The 20845-nt window shown below is 45.3% G+C and overlaps 1 protein-coding gene and 2 non-coding genes across 3 annotated transcripts in view; 2 read left to right on the top strand and 1 right to left on the bottom strand.

The window, feature by feature from the left end:
• Nucleotides 1–665: 665 nt before the first annotated feature.
• Nucleotides 666–20845, top strand: part of ALG14 (ALG14 UDP-N-acetylglucosaminyltransferase subunit) — a 135552-nt gene continuing 115372 nt past the window's right edge. The window contains exons 1-4 of the mRNA XM_038745620.1: nucleotides 666–678; nucleotides 9055–9200; nucleotides 9931–9987; nucleotides 12743–12950. Coding sequence (XP_038601548.1) covers nucleotides 666–678; nucleotides 9055–9200; nucleotides 9931–9987; nucleotides 12743–12950 — 424 coding nt within the window. The remainder of the gene's footprint in view (nucleotides 679–9054; nucleotides 9201–9930; nucleotides 9988–12742; nucleotides 12951–20845) is intronic.
• Nucleotides 7965–8102, top strand: LOC119927951. Its single transcript, XR_005450915.1, has one exon. It is a non-coding gene; the product is annotated as a small nucleolar RNA SNORA7 (small nucleolar RNA).
• LOC119927879 lies at nucleotides 16414–16551 on the bottom strand. The gene has a single exon (XR_005450845.1). It is a non-coding gene; the product is annotated as a small nucleolar RNA SNORA7 (small nucleolar RNA).

The following is a 20845-nucleotide window of genomic DNA, read 5'->3' as shown; positions in this document are numbered from 1 at the left end:
TGTAAAATGGGAATTAAGACTGTGAGGTGGGACATGGACTGTACACAATCTGATTAGCTTGTACCTACCCCAGTGCTTAGTATAGTATGTGGAACATAGTAAATGCTTAACAAATATCCTCGAAAAAACCCCAGGTACTCTATCAATCAATCAATCAATGGTATTTTATGAGCACTTATTATGTGCAGAGCACCATACTAAGCACTTGGGAGAGTATAATGCAAGAGGCACGTTCCCTGCCCATAATCTTTTAGACTGTGAGCCCACTGTTGAGTAGGGACTGTCTCTATATGTTGCCAACTTGTACTTCCCAAGCGCTTAGTACAGTGCTCTGCACACAGTAAGCGCTCAATAAATACGATTGATTGATTGACAATGACCTTACAGTCTATTCGCAAGCCTGTGCTCTTTCCATTAGGCCACACTGCTCCTTGATAGACGCAACAAGTGTTTAGTCACAGTCCAGATGTAGGCTGGCATTCAAGATGGCACACCCAAGATGGGATTTGCAGACAGAACCAATAAAGGGAGGGTGGCACCTGTCCAGCGGCCATAATTCCCATCAACTCTTTGATGAGCACACGGTAGGTTTGCTTCGATTTCACAATTAGTGGTGTTCTTCAGCGATCGATCCTGGGCATGCTGGTATTTGGCCATTTCGAAAAATGACTCGGACAAGTGCGTAAAGACTACGTTGAAGCCTAAGGGTGTCACACCGGGTTGGAGGTTGCTCGCACTTCAGATGCTAGAATGATCTCTCCATCCCCCCCATCTTACCTCCTTCCCTTCCTCACAGCACCTGTATATATGTATATATGTTTGTACATATTTATTACTCTATTTATTTATTTTACTTGTACATCTCTATTCTATTTATTTTATTTTGTTAGTATGTTTGGTTTTGTTCTCCGTCTCCCCCTTTTAGACTGTGAGCCCACTGTTGGGTAGGGACTGTCTCTATATGTTGCCAACTTGGACTTCCCAAGCGCTTAGTACAGTGCTCTGCACACAGTAAGCGCTCAGTAAATACGATTGATGATGATGATGATGATCTCTATGAGTCTCACAGGTTCCTCTGCCTACCCTTTCAGGGGAGGAAGGGAAAGGCGAGAGATGGTTTGGCAGGCGGAAGACTGGGGGCAAGAAGCGTTAGGATTCTAGGAGCCAATCAGAGGCACACCATAATCTTGGGGAGCCGGCTGAGGGGTGTCCCAACTTGTACTTCCCAAGTGCTTAGTACAGTGCTCTGCACACAGCGCTCAATAAATACGATTGAATGAATAATAATAATAATAATAATGGCATTTATTAAGCACTTACTATGTGCAAAATATGTGGAGGCCTTCCCAGACTAAGCCCCTTCCTTCCTCTCCTCCTCGTCCCCCTCTCCATCTCCCCCCATCTTACCTCCTTCCCTTCCCCACAGCACCTGTATATATGTTTGTACATATTTTTATTTATTTATTTTACTTGTCCATATCTATTCTATTTATTTTATTTTGTTAGTATGTTTGGTTTTGTTCTCTGTCTCCCCCTTTAAGACTGTGAGCCCACTGTTGGGTAGGGACTGTCTCTATATGTTGCCAACTTGTACTTCCCAAGCGCTTAGTACAGTGCTCTGCACACAGTAAGCGTTCAATAAATACGATAGATTGATTGATTCTAGGAGCCAATCAGAGGCACACCATAATCCTAGGGAGCCGGCTGAGAGGTGTCCCAACTTGTACTTCCCAAGCCCTTAGTACAGTGCTCTGCACACAGCGCTCAATAAATACGATTGAATGAATAATAATAATAATAATAATGGCATTTATTAAGCGCTTACTATGTGCAAAGCACTGTTCTAAGCGCTGGGGAGGTTACAAGGTGATCAGGTTGTCCCAAAGGGGGCTCCCAGTATTAATCCCCATTTTCCAGTTGAGGTAATTGAGCCACAGAGAAGTGAAGTGACTTGCCCAAAGTCACTCAGCTGACAATTGGCAGACCGGGGACTTGAACCCATGACCTCTGACTCCAAAGCCCGGGCTCTTTCCACGGAGCCACGCTGCTTCTCAAGTCAAGTCACTTACCTTCAGTTTCCCCATCTGTAAAATAGGAATCCTGTGATTCCCTCTACCTCGCGGGGATACTGTGGCAATTGTTAAGTGCTTACAATGTGCCAGGCACTGTACTAAGCGTTGGGGGTAGATAATGATGGTATTTGTTAAGCACTTACTATGTGCCAAGCACTGTTCTTCTCAGGATATCAAATTGGGCACAGTCCCTGTCCCACATAGGGCTCGCAGAATGACCCCAGGGACCTCGTCAGGGCTTGGTTAAGTAGGTGGAAAGGCAAGAGAGGCAGGGAGAAAACTGGAGTGTGATAGACAGGGAAAGAGAGCTGGTCCCAGCAGTATTAGTAATAATAACAATAATAATAATAATTAATAATAATAATTATTATTATATATAATTATAATATATTATAATATTATAATAATGATTATTATTATTATTAATAATAATGGTATATGTTAAGCACTTACTATATGCCAGGCACTGTACTAAGCGCTGAGGTAGGTGCAAGGTAATCAAGTTGGAAACAATCCCTACCATTCATTCAATCGTATTTATTGAGCGCTTACTGTCTGTATCCTCCATGGGGCTCACAATCTTAAACCCCATTTTACAGATGAGATATTACAGATATAGTATAATTATAATATATTATAATATTAATATAATATTAATAATGATTATTATTATTAATAATAATGGTATATGTTAAGCGCTTACTATATGCCAGGCACTGTACTAAGCGTTGAGGTAGGTGCAAGGTAATCAAGTTGGAAACAATCCCTACCGTTCATTCAATCGTATTTATTGAGCACTTACTGTCTGTATCCTCCATGGGGCTCACAATCTTAAACCCCATTTTACAGATGAGGTAACTGAGGTACCTAGAAGTTAAGTGACTTGCCCCAGGTCCATAGCTCTAATTCTATTTGTTCTGACGATTTTGACACGTGTCTACCTGTTTTATTTTGTAGTCTGTCTCCCCCTTCTAGACTGTGAGCCCGTTGTGGGGTAGAGACCGTCTCTAGATGTTGCCGACTTGGACTTCCCAAGCGCTTAGTACAGTGCTCTGCATACAGTAAGCGCTCAATAAATATGATTGAATGAATGAATGGACAAGTGGTGGAGAGGGATTAGAACCCAGGTCCTTCTGATGATAATAATAATAATAATAAGGCACTACTGAGAGCTCACCTCCTCCAGGAGGCCTTCCCAGACTGAACCCCTTCCTTCCTCTCCCCCTCGTCCCCCTCTCCATCCCCCCATCTTACCTCCTTCCCTTCCCCACAGCACCTGTATATACATATATATGTTTGTACATATTTATTACTCTATTTATTCATTTATTTATTTTACTTGTACATATCTATTCTATTTATTTTATTTTGTTAGTATGTTTGGTTTTGTTCTCTGTCTCCCCCTTTTAGACTGTGAGCCCACGGTTGGGTAGGGACTGTCTCTAGATGTTGCCAATTTGTACTTCCCAAGTGCTTAGTACAGTGCTCTGCACACAGTAAGCGCTCAATAAACACGATTGATGAATAATAATAATAATAATAATAATAATGGCATTTATTAAGTGCTTATTATGTGCAAAGCACTGTTCTAAGCACTGGGGAGGTTACGAGGTGATCATGTTGTCCCACGGGGGGCTCACAGTCTTAATCCCCATTTTCCAGCTGAGGTCACCGAGGCCCAGAGAAGTGAAGTGACTTGCCCAAAGTCACACAGCTGACAGTTGGCAGAGCCGGGATTAGAACCCATGACCTCTGACTCTCAAGCCCGGGCTCTTTTCACTGAGCCACGCTGCTTCTCGAAAATATTTAGAAATGGAGAATGCAGACATGGATCCCGCCACCTCTCACATGCTAAGCGAGCGCTCTACAATTTGAGCTAATTATTCCCAGGCCCATGCTCTGTCCCTTCGGCCACGCTGCTTCTCTAGCAGTAGCAGTAATCGTCACCAACTATGGTATTTATTGAGCGCTCACTGTGTGCAGAGCACTGTACTAAGTGCTTGGAAGAGTGCAATTCAATAGAATTAGCAAACACGTTCCCAATCAATCAATCGTATTTATTGAGCGCTTACTGTGTGCAGAGCACTGTACTAAGCGCTTGGGAAGTACAAGTTGGCAACATATAGAGACGGTCCCTACCCAACAGTGGGCTCCCAGCCCATAAGGAGTTTACAGTCCAGAGGGGAAGCAAGACACACATTCCCTGCCTCAAGGAGTTTACCATTTAACAGGGGAGAGAGACAAAAAAATTATTTACAAATAATGGGAGCAGGCAGAACACGGTTAGAAGTTTATAGCCCATCTAGAGTATTCAGGGGAAGGTCACCGAAGTACGCAAAAATAGGAACTCGGAAGAAGACGGAAATAGGTAGTATTTATCCTGGACGATAAGTACTCTATTTATTTATTTATTTTATTTTACTTATACATATCTATTCTATTTATTTTATTTTGTTAGTATGTTTGTACCAACTCTCTAATACTGTAGCCTCCCAAGCAATAATAATAATAATAATAATAATGGCATTTGTTAAGAGCTTACTATGTGTCAAACACTGTTCTAAGTGCTGGGGTACCCTCTCCATCCCCCCCATCTTACCTCCTTCCCTTCCCCACAGCACCTGTATATATGTATATATGTTTGTACATATTTATTACTCTATTTATTTATTTATTTATTTTACTTGTACATATCTATTCTATTTATTTTATTTTGTTAGTATGTTTGCTTTTGTTCTCTGTCTCCCCCTTTTAGACTGTGAGCCCACCGTTGGGTAGGGACTGTCTCTATATGTTGCCAACTTGTACTTCCCAAGCGCTTAGTACAGTGCTGTGCATACAGTAAGCGCTCAATAAATACAATTGATGATGATGATGATGAAGTACCCATGACCATATTCTTTTATGTATTTATAAGATTATTGTAAGCAAGATGCTTATAGAACCATTTCTCATCTGCGTTTGGTAGGGACTGTCTCTATATGTTGCCAACTTGTACTTCCCAAGAGCTTAGTACAGTGCTCTGCACACAGTAAGCGCTCAATAAGTACGATTGATTGATTGATTGATGAGTAAATGTCAGTGATAGAAGAGTGCACTAGGAAGAAAAGGCATGGGCCTGGAGTCAGAGGGCCAGACTGTAAGCTCGTTGTGGGCAGGGAACATGTCTACCAACTCTGTTCTATTGGATTCTCCCAAGCACTTAGTAATAATAATAATAATGATAGCATTTATTAAGTGCTTACTATGTGCAAAGCACTGTTCTAAGCGCTGGGGAGATTACAAGGCAATCAGGTTGTCCCACAGGGGGCTCACAGTCTTAATCCCCATTTTACAGATGAGGGAACTGAGGCACAGAGAAGTGAAGTGACTTGCCCAAAATCACACCGCTGACAAGTGGCGGAGCTGGGATTCGAACTCATGACCTCTGACTCCAAAGCCCGGGCTCTTTCCACTGAGCCACGCTGCTTCTCTACCCACAGTGCTCTGCCCACAGTAAGCACTCAATAAATGCGATTCATTGATTGACTCTAATCCTGACTCTGCCACTTGTCTGCAGTACGTCCTCGGGCAAGTCACTTAACTTTTCTGGGCCTCAGTTTCCCCATCTCAGGGTGGGGAGTTAATATCTGTTCTTCCTCCGACTTTAGACCGTTAGCCCTATGTGAGAAGCAGCGTGGCTCAGTGGAAAAGAGCCCGGGCTTGGGAGTCAAAGGTCATGGGTTCAAATCCCGGCTCCGCCACTTGTCCGCTGGGTGACCTTGGGCAAGTCACTTCACTTCTCTGTGTCTCAGTTCCCTCATCTGTAAAATGGGGATTAAGACTGTGAATCCCACGTGGGACAACCTCACCTCATCACCTTGTATCCTTCCCAACGCTTAGAACAGTGCTTTGCACATAGTAAGCGCTTAACAAATGCCATCGTTACTATTATTATCATTCACCTTCTTTTAGACTGTGAGCCCACTGTTGGGTAGGGACTGTCTCTAGATGTTGCCAATTTGTACTTCCCAAGCGCTTAGTACAGTGCTCTGCACATAGTAAGCGCTCAATAAATACGATTGATGATGATTATCTTGTACCTACCCCAGAACTTAGTACAGTCCTTGGTATGTAGTAAGCGCTTAACAAACAGAGGTCATGGGTTCAAACCCCGGCTCTGCCAACTGTCAGCTGTGTGACTTTGGGCAAGTCGCTTCACTTCTCTGGGCCTCAGTTACCTCATCTGTAAAATGGGGATGAAGACTGTGAGCGCCATGTGGGACAACCTGATCATCTTGTAACCTCCCCAGCGCTTAGAACAGTGCTTTGCACATAGTAAGCGCTTAACAAATACCATCATTATTATTATTATTAAGTCTGAAAGCCCGCAGGGCGCCCCTAGGAAAATGAACATGCAGCCGCCACAGATATCACAGACCTGGGTGGGGAATCCGGAAATTCATTCATTCATTCAATCGTATTTATTGAGCGCTTACTGTGTGCAGAGCACTGGACTAAGCGCTTGGGAAGTACAATTTGGCAACAGATAGAGACGGTCCCTACCCAGCAATGGGCTCACAGTCTAGACCTTCTGACTCTGAGGTCCATGCTCTAACCACTAAGCCACACTGCTTCTCAAGTACCGGCCTAGTGGTACCGGCCTAGTGCTCTGCACATAGTAAGCACTCAATAAATACGATTGATGATGATTGATGATGGAAAGAGCACGAGCCAGGGGGGTCAGGGGATGTGAGTTCTAATCCCAACTCCCCCCCACCACCACCCCGTCCGCTGTGTGACCCAGGGCAAGTCACCGTACCTCTCTGTACCTCAGTCCCCTCATCTGCAAAATGGGGATTCAATACCTGTTCTCCCTCCTACTTAGACTGTAAGCCTCATGAGGGACCTAATTATCTGTATCCACCCCAGTACTTAGCACAGTGCCTGGTACATAATAAGCGCTTAACAAATACCACAATCATTAGTATATGCATTATTTATTATTAATTATCAATCATTATAATTAATATAATCGATTGATTATAATAATAGTGTATGATTATAATATATAATAATTAATTAATTATAATGGATATGCTTATTATTAATTATTATTCATCATTGTTAATTATTAGAGAAGCAGCATGGCTCAATGGAAAGAGCCCGGGCTTTGGAGTCAGAGGTCATGGGTTCAAATCCCGGCTCCACCAATTGTCAGCTGTGTGACTTTGGCCCAGTCAATTCACTTCTCTGTGCCTCAGTTACCTCATCTGTCAAATGGGGATGAAGACTGTGAGCCCCCGCCCGGGACAACCTGATCTTCTAGACTGCGAGCCCGCTGTTGGGGAGGGACCGTCTCTACATGTTGCCAACTTGTACTTCCCAAGCGCTTAGTCCAGTGCTCTGCACACAGTAAGCGCTCAATAAATACGATTGAATGGATGAGTGAACCTTGTATCCTCCCCAGCACTTAGAACAGTGCTTTGCACATAGTAAGCGCTTAATAAATACCATCATTATCATTATTTAATGGAGGTAAAATACATGTTTTCTTTTACTCTTAGACTATGAGCCCACTGTGGGACAGGGACCGTGTCTGATCCGAAATGAACAAGGAATCCTGGCGATAATAATAATAATAATAATAATGGCATTTATTAAGAGCTTGCTATGTGCAAAGCACTGTTCTAAGCACTGGGGAGGTTACAAGGTGGTCACGTTGTCCCACAAGGGGCTCACAGTCTTAATCCCCATTTTCCAGATGAGGGAACTGAGGCCCAGAGAAGTGAAGTGACTTGCCCAAAGTCGCACAGCTGACAACTGGCGGAGCCAGGATCTGAACCCATGACCTCTGACTCCAAATCCCGGGCTGAGGGAAATGGGAATGGGAATATTGCTAGCTGATTGGGATTCCTCTCAGGCTCACATCTGGAGAGTTTCCAGTTCTCTACCAGTCTCGACTACAGGAGGGAGAGTCGAGCAGAGGCCTGTCCATTCCATTCCTAGCTTGGCCAGTGGCTAGCGAGTGGAAGGCAATTGGCTACAAGTCAAAAATCACCTGTTCTGGGCAGCGGCGGCATGGGAGAGATGAGGGTGGAGACTCAAGTTGACAGTGAGGAAGGAGGCGAGAGTAAACCGCTTTGGCATTTTTACCAAGAAAACTCTATGGATACACTACCGAACGATTGCCGGTGAAGAGCGGGGGGTTTCGGGAGAGATGTGTCTATTAGAGAAGCAGCGTGGCTCAGTGGAAAGAGCCCGGGCTTTGGAGTCCGAGGCCATGGGTTCGAATCCCGGCTCCACCTATTGTCAGCTGGGTGACTTTGGGCAAGTCACTTCACTTCTCTGGGCCTCAGTTACCTCATCTGGAAAATGGGGATGAAGACTGTGAGCCCCCCATGGGACAACCTGATCACCTTGTACCTCCCCAGTGCTTAGAACAGTGCTTTGCGCATAGTAAGCGCTTAATAAATGCCATTATTATTATTATTATTATTATGGTGTTGCTATGAGTCAGAGACCACTCGACAACAAGACAATTTATTATTCTTTTATTAATTGTAATTTAATTCTATTCTATTTTTCCTTTTCCCCCCTTTTCCCTCTCTCCTTCCCCTCCCCACAGCACCTGCAGATATATTTGTACAGATCTATTACTCTATTTACTTTACTTGTACATATTTACTATTCTATTGATTTTGTTAATGATGTGCATCTAGCTTGACTTCTGTTTGTTCTGATGACTCAACACCCGTCCACATGTTCTGTTTTGTCGTCTGTCTCCCCCTTCTAGACTGTGAGCCCGTTGTTGGGTAGGGACCGTCTCTTTAAGTTGCCAACTTGTGCTTCCCAAGCGCTTAGTACAGTGCTCTGCACACAGTAAGCGCTCAATAAATACAACTGAATGAATGAATGGAGACAAACTGAGTGGGCTGGGGTGGACAAGGAGATCTCCCTGTACTCCCAAGGACAATTCCCCGACAACCCCTTTTCCCGCAAGCCTCTGAGCGGGTGTCTACACCACAGGGCAGTAACGTCCAGCACGCTCCACTCAGCCTGGCCCCCGGCTACTGCCTAACCGCCCATTTAGATACCCACTTGTTTTCCAGGAAGAGGAAGCGAGGGTGGCTCTCTGGGCCGCTCAGGGTGGGAGCAGGAGGTAGGCATGCACATAGCTGCAATTTCTTCATTTTTTTAAGTCATATTGTCTACCCAGCGCTTAGAACAGTGCTTTGCACATAGTAAGCGCTTAATAAATGCTATCATTATTATCATTACCTTCCCCTCAGGACTGTAAGCTTGTTGTGGGCAGGGAATGTGCCCGGTTATTCCTTAGTAATTGCTTAGTAATCATCATAATGATAATAATGGCATTTGTCAAACGCTTACTGTGTGCCAGGCACTGTACTAAGCGCTGGAGTGGAGGCAAGCAGCCTGGCTCAATGGAAAGAGCACGGGCTTGGGAGTCAGAGGTCATGGGTTCGAATCCCAGCTGAGGGAACTGAGGCTCAGAGAAGTTAAATGTCTTGCCCAAGGTCACACAGCAGACTAGTGGCTGAGCCGGGATTAGAACCCATGCACTTCTAGACTGTGAGCCTGCTTCCGGGCTCTGTATGTTGCAAACTTGTACTTCCCAAGCGCTTAGTACAGTGCTCTGCACACAGGAAGCGCTCAATAAATATGACTGAATGAATGAATGAATGCACTCTGACCCCCAAGCCTGTGCTCTTTCCACTGTGCCATGCTGCTTCTCTAGGAAGTGCTAAATCGTTCCTTCTACTCTCCCAAGTGCTTAGCATAGTGCTCTACAAGAGCTCAAAAACTACGATTGACCGCTTTATTGGCGAAGATCTCTTAATAGACTCCACCTTTTTAGCAAGGGGAAGGTGGTGACCCACTGGAAATCCGAAACACATTATTGCGTCAGAAGAAGGTGCGGAAAGTGGCATAAATCAAAGTCACCAAGGGAAGAGAGCTGGATTTACCGGCTCTCAGGTTGCGGATCCATTCCCTTCTGTAGGTCTTGATAATCCCAAGCTCCAGCCCGATCTGGGCTTCGGGATCGATTGCTCGCTCATTTGTTGCCCTCTGCAGAGCCTTGGCGCGATCCCGCGAGCAGCAGGGCATTATCAATCAATCAGTGGTATTCATTGAGCGCTTACTATAATAATAATAATAATGATGGCATTTAATAATAATAATAATGGAATTTATTAAGCACTTACTATGTGCAGAGCACTCTTCTAAGCGCTGGAGCACTGTTCTAAGCGCTGGATAATAATAATAATGATGATGGCATTTATTAAGCGCTTACTATGTGCAAAGCACTGTTCTAAGAGCTGGGGAGCTTACAAGGTGATCAGGTTGTCCCGCGGGGGGCTCACGGTCTTAATCCCCATTTAACAGATGAGGGAACTGAGGCACAGAGAAGTTAAGTGACTTGCCCAAAGTCACACTGCTGACAATTGGTGGAGCCGGGATTCGAACCCATGAACTCTGACTCCAAAGCCCGGGCTCTTTCCACTGAGCCACGCTGGATTTACTAAGTGCTTTATTAATTAAGCGCTTATTTATTAAGCGCTTACAATGTGCAAAGCACTGCTCTAAACACTAGCGGGGATACAAGGTGATCAGGTTGTCCCACGTGGGGCTCACAGTCTCCATCCCCTTTTTCCAGATGAGGTCACTGAGGCCCAGAGAGGTGAAGTGACTTGCGCAAAGTCACACAGCTGACAATTGGCAGAGCCGGGATTTGAACCCATGATCTCTGACTCCAAAGCCCAGGCTCTTTCCACTGAGCCACGCTGCTTCTTAATCAATCAATCAATCGTATTTATTGAGCGCTTACTGTGTGCAGAGCACTGTACTAAGCGCTTGGGAAGTACAAGTTGGCAACATATAGAGATGGTCCCTACCCAACAGTGGGCTCACAGCCTAGAGTCACAGTCTTACTATGTGCAGAGCACTGGACTAAACGCTTGGGAGAGTAATAATAATAATAATAATAATGACATTTATTAAGCGCTTACTATGTGCAAAGCACTGTTCTAAGCGCCGGGGAGGTTACAAGGTGATCAGGTTGTCCCTCGTGGGGCTCACAGTCTTAATCCCCATTTTACAGATGAGGTACCTGAGGCCCAGAGAAGTGAAGTGACTTGCCCAAAGTCACACAGCTGACAATTGGTGCAGCTGGGATTTGAACCCATGACCTCTGACTCCAAAGCCCGGGCTCTTTCCACCGAGCCACGCTGCTTCTCTAAGAGTACCGTACAATAGAATTAGCAGACACGTTCTCTGCCCATAATAAGCTTACAGTCTAGACGGGGAGACAGACACTAATATAAATAGTTTATATTCTAACATTTAAAGATGCGTACATAGTGCTGTGGGGTGGGATAATTATGGTATTTAAGTGGTTACTATGGATGGGTCAAGCACTTTTCTAAGCGCTAGGGTCGATACAAGTTAATCTGGTTGGACATACACAGGGATGACAGTTGAAGTAGGAGGGAAAACAGGTATTTCATCCCCTCCTCTGATATATCAGATTCATTCATTCATTCAATCGTATTTATTGAGCGCTCACTGTGTGCAGAGCACTGTACTAAGCGCTTGGGAAGTACAAGTTGGGTAATTGCTCTCCCCCACTTCAAAGTCTTATGCATCTCCTCCAAGAAGCCTTCCCTGACTAAACCCTCCTCTCCTCGTCTCCCACTCCCTTCTGCGTTGCCCTGACTTGCTTCCTTGAATCGTCCTCCCTCCCATGCCCATAGCACATATGTGTGCGTGTGTATACATATATAAAAATATATATTTGTTATTTGTTTATATTTATTTATATTAATGCCTATCTCCCCCTCTAGACTGTGAGCTCATTGTGGGTAGGGAATGTGTCTGTTATATTGCATTCTCCCAAGGGCTTAGTATGGTGCTTTGCACACAGTAAGTGCTCAATAAATACGATTGAATGAATGAATCCCCATTTTACAGGTGAAGAAAATGAGGTTCAGAGATATGACGTGCCAATGGTCTCCCTTCAAAGCCCTACTGAGAGCTCACCTCCTCCAGAAGGCCTTCCCAAACTGAGCCCCTTCCTTCCTCTCCCCCTACTCCCCCTCCCCATCCCCCCCACCTTACCTCCTTCCCCTCCCCACAGCACCTGTATATATGTTTGTACATATTTATTACTCTATTTATTTGACTTGTATATATTTATTCTATTTATTTTATTTTGTTAATATGTTTTGTTTTGTTCTCTGTCTCCCCCTTCCAGACTGTGAGCCCGCTGTTGGGAAGGGACCGTCTCTAGATGTTGCCCACTTGTCCTTCCCAAGCGCTTAGTCCAGTGCTCTGCACACAGTAAGCGTTCAATAAATACGATTGAATGAATGAATGAATGAATGAATGAACAACCTGATCACCTTGTAACCTCCCCAGTGCTTAGAACAGTGCCTTGCACACAGTAAGCGCTTAATAAATGCCATTATTATTATCACCTAGTAATTGCTTAACAAATACCATTATTATTATTATTATTAATAAGTAGGACTGAATGAATGCCTACGATTGACTTAGTCCAGTGCTCTGCACACAGTAAGCGCTCAATAAATATGATTGAATGACTGAATGAGTGACAGGGAGTGAACGAATGACAAAGCGGGTATTTTGGTCCTCCTCGGCATCCGTAGCGGTTGTTTCTCGCAGCCCAGCCAGGCCCCTCGTACAACATGGCCGCGTGGGGGGGGTTGGCGGGCGCCGGCGGGGCCTCGGTGGCCCTCGCGGCCGCCCTGGTGGCCCTGATGGCCCTGGTGGCCCTTCGGGTCCGGCTGGTGGCCCGCTGCCGGAGAAGCGGCCCCCGGAAGGGCCCCCTCAGCCTCGTCGTGGTGGCCGGCTCCGGTGAGTGCGACGTCCGACCGCCCGCCATCGCCCACCCCCTCCCCGCGCATGCGCGCCTCTGAGCGGCTGGACTACGCGTCCCGGCGTGCACAGCGGCTGAGCCTCGGGGGACCCGCGCGGGAACCGGCCGCGGGGCATGCTGGGAGTCGTAGTCCGCGCGGGACCCGGCCGCGGGGCGTGCTGGGATTTGTAGTCTGCGCGGGGCGTGCTGGGATTCGTAGTTCTTTCTGGCGAGGCCCACGCCTGCTCAGCCTTCGGGTGGGGCGGTGGGAAACAGCTGAATTTAGCTGCGTCGACATAGCTAGCGGTTTCCCTTCCTATTACTCTGACCAATCCTCTGTAGCATCATCATCATCATCATAAATCTAATATAAATAATATTATAATATATCATATAATATATGTTTTAGACTGCGAGCCCGCTGTCGGGTAGGGACCGTCTCTATAGGTTGCCGACTTGTACTTCCCAAGCGCTTAGTACAGTGCTCTGCACACAGTAAGCGCTCAATAAATACGATTGATTGATTGATCGATAGTACATGATATAATGATATATAATAATATATTATGATATAATAATAAATGTAAATAATAAATCAATAAGCGCTTATCTTGTGCAAGTCACTTCACTCTTTGGGCCTCAGTTAATAATAATGATGGCATTTATTAAGCGCTTACTATGTGCACAGCACTGTTCTAAGCGCTGGGGAGGTAACAAGGTGATCAGGTTGTTCCACGGGGGGCTCACGGTCTCAATCCCCATTTTATAGTTGAGGTAGCTGAGGCACAGAAAAGTGAAGTAATAATAATGATGGTATTTGTTAAGCGCTTACTATGTGCCAAGCACTGTTCTGAGCGCTGAGCACTCCACTACATCATATTCTCTGTGTCTTTCCCAAGCCCCTCCTCCTCTGCTTCCCAAGGTCTAACTCTGTGTGTGTGTTTGGGGTGTGGCAGTCCCCTTGTTTAATTTTTTATTCAATCGTATTTATTGAGCGCTTACTGTGTGCAGAACACTGTACTAAGCGCTTGGGAAGTACAAGTTGGCAACATATAGAGACGGTCCCTGCCCAACAGCGGGCTCACAGTCTAGAAGACTATTCTAGTCTATTCCCAGTCTATTCCCTTCTGTGTATTTTCTCCCAGTGTTTAGTACAGTCCTCTGCACACAGTAAGTGCTTGATAAACACTATGACCGCTATTCCATTGGTTCCCAAGACTTTAATTACCCTATCTACAGGGATCGTTGTCAAATCTACCTCTGCAGCTCTGACCTTATTTTATTTTATTTTATTTTGTTAGTATGTTTGGTTTTATTCTCTGTCTCCCCCTTTTAGACTGTGAGCCCACTGTTGGGTAGGGACCGTCTCTATATGTTGCCAACTTGTACTTCCCAAGCACTTAGTACAGTGCTCTGTGCACAGTAAGCGCTCAATAAATAGGATTGATTGATTGATTGATTGATTGCTTTACCCACTGAGCAATGCTTCCCTACTGAGAGCTCACCTCCTCCAGGAGGCCTTCCCAGCCTGAGCCCCTTCCTTCCTCTCCCCCTCGTCCCCCTCTCCATCCCCCCATCTTACTTCCTTCCCTTCCCCACTGCACCTGTATATATGTATATATGTTTGTACATATTTATTACTCTATTTATTTATTTACTTATTTTACTTGTACCTATCTATTCTATTTATTTTATTTTGTTAGTATGTTTGGTTTTGTTCTCTGTCTCCCCCTTTTAGACTGTGAGCCCACTGTTGAGTAGGGACTGTCTCTATATGTTGCCGACTTGCACTTCCCAAGCGCTTAGTACAGTGCTCTCTCTGCCCACAGTAAGCCCTCAATAAATACGATTGATTGATTGATTGATTGATTGATTCCCTCTAATGAGGGAGCTGAGACCCAGAGAAGCCATTGCGTTCCCCTCCTGGGCATCGCTTCCGAATAGAGCAGTGGGAAGCCGGGCGCTTTCAGATTTTTCCCCAGTGGCGCTCCCTACACTGTCCACTGACGATGCTCCCCGAGGGGCCGCCTCACCCGCCTTCCATCCGACGCTGGTCCTTCCCACCTTTACCACCACCACTACCACCGCCCTGATCCGAGACCTCATTATCTCCCAGTTGGATTACTATAACACCCTCCTTCAGCCTCTTCCCTCTTCAGTCTCTTGGCTGCATATTTCATCTCTTTAAAGCACTGTTGAAAGCAAATCACTCCCCTAAAAATAATAACGATAATAGTGATGATTGTGGTATTTGTTAAGCTCTCGCTACGTGCCAAGCACTGTTCTAAGCGCTGGAGTGAATACAAGCAAATTGGATCGGATCTCCTGCCCTCAGCCTCTTCCCTCTTCAATCTCTTGGTTGCATAGTTCATCTCTTTAAAACACTGTTGAAAGCAAGTCACTCCTCTAAAACTAATAATGATAATAATAATAATAATAGGCATTTGTTAAGCACTTACTATGTGCAAAGCACTGTTCTAAGCGCTGGGGAGGATACAGGGTGATCAGGTTGTCCCACGTGGGGCTCACAGTCTTAATCCCCATTTTACAGATGAGGTCACTGAGGCCCAGAGAAGTTAAGTGACTTGCCCAAGATCACACAGCAGACATGTGGCGGAGCCGGGATTCGAACCCATGACCTCTGACTCCAAAGCCCGTGCTCTTTCCACTGAGCCACGCTGATGATTGTGGTATTTCATTCATTCATTCAGTGGTATTTATTGAGCGCTTACTGTGTGCAGAGCACTATACTAAATGCTTGGAAGGTACAATTCAGCAGCAGATAGAGACAATCCCTGCCCAACGACGGGCTCACAGTCTAGAAGGGGGAGACAGACAACAAAACAAGTGGACAGGCAGAAGCTCTTGCTCTGTGCCAGACACTGTTCTAAGCGCTGGAGTGGATACAGGCAAATTGGGTAGGACACAGCCCCTGTTCCACATGGGGCTCGCAGTCTGAATCCCCATTTTACAGATGAGAGAACTGAGACTCAGGGAAGCGAAGTGACTTGCCAAAAGTCACACAGCAGACAAGTGGCAGAGGCGGGATTGGAACCCAGGTCCATCTGACACCCAAGCCCATTCTCTACCCACCCGGCCATGCTGCTTCTCGGACTCTCAGTCTAAGAGGTAGGGAGAGCAGGTACCTTATCCCCATTTTGTCTTGTCTTACGCCGTCGTCATCATCATCATCAATCATATTTATTGAGCGCTTACTGTGTGCAGAGCACTGTACTAAGCGCTTGGGAAGTACAAGTTGGCAGCATATAGAGACGAGTCGTCTTCGACCCGTAGCGACTCCATGAACACGTCTCTAGACCGTTAGCCCACTGTTGGGTAGGGACCGTCTCTATATGTTGCCAACTTGTACTTCCCAAGCGCTTAGTACAGTGCTCTGCACACAGTAAGCGCTCAATAAATACAATTGAATGAATGAATGTTGCCCAGCACAGGGGAGTTTTGACTTGTAGCAGATGGCCTTCCACTCGCTAGCCACTGGCTAACCTAGGAATGGAATGGGTAGCCCTCTGCTTCACTCTCCCTCCCGTAGCCGAGACTGGGAGAGGACTGGAAACTCTCCAGGGGTGACCCTGGGAGGGGTATCCCCATTTTACAGATGGGAAAACCAGCACCAAGAGGTTAAGTAATAATAATAATTGTGGTATTTGTTCAACACTTACTGTGTACTAGGTACTGCTTAGGGAAGCAGCGTGGCTCAGTGGAAAGAGCCCGGGTTTGGGAGTCAGAGGTCATGACTTGTCCGCCACTTGTCAGCTTGTCAGCTGTGTGACTTAACTTCCCTGGGCCTTGGTTACCTCATCTGTCAAATGGGGATTAAGACTGTGAGCCCCACGTGGAACAACCTGATCACCTTGTATCCTCCCCAGCGCTTAGAACAGTGTTTTGCACATAGTAAGCGCTTAACAAATGCTATTATTATTATTATTATTATTATTTATTATTATTATTATGTACTGAGCACTGTGCCAAGCACCGGTGTAGGTACGTGATAGACACAGCTCCTGTCCTATGTGGGGCTCACAGTCTAAGTGGGAGAGTGAACAGCTATTTAGTCCCCATTCTGCAGAGGAGTAGACTGAGGCACAGAGAAGTCAAGTGACTTCTCTAAGGTTGCAAAGCAGGCAAGTGGCAGAATTGAGATTAGAACCCAGGTCTTCTGAGTCCCAGGCCCCAGTCATTCATTCATTAATTCATTCAATCGTATCTATTGAGCGCTTACTGTGTGCTGAGCACTGTAATAAGCGCTTGGGAAATACAAGTTGGCAGCATATAGAGACGGCCCCTACCCAACAGCGGTCTCACAGTCTAGAAGGGAGAGCAGGGGCCAATGGGCAGCCATCATTGCCACTTCTGGAAAGGTGGCCCGTGGCTGCAGTGTTGGAGACCCTTCTCTCAGGACTGTTCCCTTCCCCCCTCCCCCAACAAAGGATTGCTCCAAACTCTAACCCACCCCAAGTCCTTGTGTACAGATATAATTTATTTAAGTGTCTGTCTTCCCTGCTAGACTGTAATCCCTTTGAGGCCAAGGTCCAGGTCTACTAACTCTATTGTATTGTACCCCTTTTTCCTCTCCTCCTCCCCATTCCCCCCCCCCCCCCGCCCTACCTCCTTCCCCTCCCCACGGCACTTGTATAAATATATTTGTACAGATTTATTACTCTGTTCTACTTCTACATATTTACTATTCTATTTATTTTGTTAATGATGTGCATTTAGCTTTAATTCTATTTGTTCTGACGACTTTGACACCTACATGTTTCGTTTTGTTGTCTGTCTCCCCCTCCTAGACTGTGAGCCCATTGTTGGGTAGGGACCATCTCTACATGTTGCCAACTTGTACTTCCCAAGTGCTTAGTACAGTGCTCTGCATACAGTAAGCGCTTAATAAATACGATTGAATAAATGAACGAATTGAGCACCTTCACAACATTGCTAAAATCTGCCCTTTCCTCTCCATCCAAACTGCTACCGTGTTAATACTAACATTCCTCCTCTCCCGCCTGGATTACTGCATCAGCCTCCTTGCTGACCTCCCAACCTCCTGACTGTCTCCACTCCAGTCCATACTTCACTCTGCCGCCTGGATCATTTTTTTACACAAACGTTCAGGCCACATTTCCCCACTCTTCAAGAAACTCCAGTGGTTGCCCATCTACCTCCGCATCAAACAGAAGCTCCTCACCAATCGCCTTAAATCACCTTGCCCCCTCCTATTACACCTCACTACTCTCCTACTACAACCCAGCCCTCACACTTGGCCTCCTCTAATGCCAACCTTCTCACTGTGCCTCCATCTCATCCATCTCACCGCCGACCTCTCACCCACGTCCTGCCTCTGGCCTGGAACGCCCTCCCTCCTCATATCCGACAGACAATTCCTCTCCCCTCCTTTAAAACCTTATTGAAGACCCATCTCCCCCAAAAGGCCTTCCCTGACTCAGCCCTCCTTTCCTCTTCTCCCACTCCCTTCTGTGTCATCCTGACCTGCTCCCTTTTTTCATCCCCCTCCCAGCCCCACAGCACTTATGTCCATACCTGCAATTTATTTATTTTTATTAACGTCTACCCCTCCCCACCCCCCAGGCTGTAAGCTCACTGAGGGCAGGGAATGTGCCCATTTATTGTTCTGTTGTCCTCTCCCAATTGCTTAGTACAGTGCTCTGCACACAGTAAGTGCTCAATAAGTCCGCTTGACTGACTGACTGACTATCTTAGAGAAGCAGCGTGGCTCAGTGGAAAGAGCCTGGGCTTTGGAATCAGAGGTCAGGGGTTCCAATCCCGGCTCTGCCAATCACCAGCTGTGTGACTTTGGGCAAGTCACTTCACTTCTCTGTGCCTCCGTTCCCTCATCTGTAAAATGGGGGTTAAGGCTGTGAGCCCCCCGTGGGACAAACTGATGTAACCTCCCCAGTGCTTAGAACAGTGCTTTGCACTGTTCTCTGTCTCCCCCTTTTAGACTGTGAGCCCACTGTTGGGTCGGGACTGTCTCTATATGTTGCCAACTTGTACTTCCCAAGCGCTTAGTACAGTGCTTTGCACACAGTAAGCACTCAATAAATACGATTGATTGATTGATCGATTGATTTGCACATAGTAAGGGCTTAATAAATGCCATCATTATTATTATTATTATTATCTATTCCAAGCATCTAGTACAGTGCTCGTGGGAGTTGCCCAATAAGTGGTGTTTTGTTAATGATGATGGTGGTGAGAAGAAAAGTCATAAATGATGATGGTGGTGAGAAGAAAAATCATAACTGAATTGCAAAATAATTAATCTCACATGCTTAAAATGAGGGGGAAAGCTTTGAATCGGGGTCACCAGGGTTTTTACGTAAATCGTAACTAAGAATTCTCCCATGTGCTTAGTAATAGTAATAATAATCATAATGATGGTATTTGTTAAGGACCTACTATGTGCCAAGCACTGTTCCAAGCACTGGGGTAGATACAAGGTGATCAGGTTGTCCCACGTGGGTCTCACAGTCTTAATCCCCATTTTACAGATGAGGGAACTGAGGCCCAGAGAAGTGAAGTGACTTGCCCAAAGTCACACAGCTGCTGAGTGGTGGAGTCGGGATTAGAACCCATGACCTCTGACTCCCAAGCCCGGGCTCTTTCCACTAAACCACACTTTTTCACAGAGAAATTGCTAAATACTATTACTAAATACTGTTGATTGTCTGTTAAAGAACCAGCGTGACCTGTTTAGAAGATCAGCTATATTCAATGCCAGTTCCTCCTGGAACTTCGGGTGGTTTCCTCAGGTAGATTTTACTGAATGGAACGGAACAGAATGGAATCGATTTGTTAATAAACAAGCACATTGATAGAAATTATTCCCTCATAAAATTAATTTGGCCGGGAGCAGATTCAGCAGGGATTAAGATTTCCTTATCGTGAGTAACAGAAGCCTTGATTTATAATTGCAGAATGGACTATATGAACTGAAGCATTTACCACTATTAGCCCAACTTTGCAAACAAGTCATAACAATCTACCAGCCCACAAGCACATTTACAAGTGGGCTTTCTCCTTTAGGACATTCTCAGAGGATAAAATCTATTTTTTTCCCTTTTGACAGTCATAAAATTGTTACAGCTCCTGAGAAGAGGATGGTTGGCGATTCACAAAAGTTAATTATCCTTGTTATTATCATTACCACTGAAGATCTCATATTGCCTTGTCTCAAATTGAGAATTGTGCTTGTTGCTCTTTTCAGTTCTTGGTGGAAACCGGGGAGAAGATTGTGTGTATTATTAGGAAGACGGCAGAAATTAATTCCTCTTTGAAATGCAACCACTCTAGGATTGCCATTGGCCTAGTTTTCTAGGGGACAGTTTCCACTTTATTATTCTTCTTCTATTTATCTTATTAATGATGTTTATATATCTGTAATTTATTTCTCCTAGACTGTGAGCCCACTGTTGGGTAGGGACTGTCTCTATATGTTGCCAACTTGTACTTCCCAAGTGCTTAGTACAGTGTTCTGCACACTGTAAAGCGCTCAATAAATATGATTGATTGATTGATTGATTTTGATGATATTGATGCCTGTCTATGTGTTTTGTTTTGTTGCTTGTCTCCTTCCTTCTAGACTGTGAGCCCATTGTTGGGTAGGGATTGTCTTGGTTGCCAAATTGTGCTTTCCAAGTGCTTAGTACAGTGCTCTGCACACAGTAAGTGCTCAATAAATACAATTGAATGAATGAATGGTACAGATTTGGTACTTTTTATGGTATTTATTAAGTGCTTACTATTTGCCAGGCACTGTATTAAAAGCTGGTCTGTCTGGTTCTGATTTGGTACTTTTTATGGTACTTGTTAAGTGCTTACTATGTGCCAGGCACTGTATTAAGCACTGAGGTAGATA

The sequence above is a fragment of the Tachyglossus aculeatus genome, chromosome 4, assembly GCF_015852505.1.
Source record: "Tachyglossus aculeatus isolate mTacAcu1 chromosome 4, mTacAcu1.pri, whole genome shotgun sequence".
Lineage (NCBI taxonomy): Eukaryota > Metazoa > Chordata > Mammalia > Monotremata > Tachyglossidae > Tachyglossus > Tachyglossus aculeatus.
Note: the sequence above shows the minus strand (reverse complement) of the source record. Positions and strands in the feature narration are given on the sequence as shown.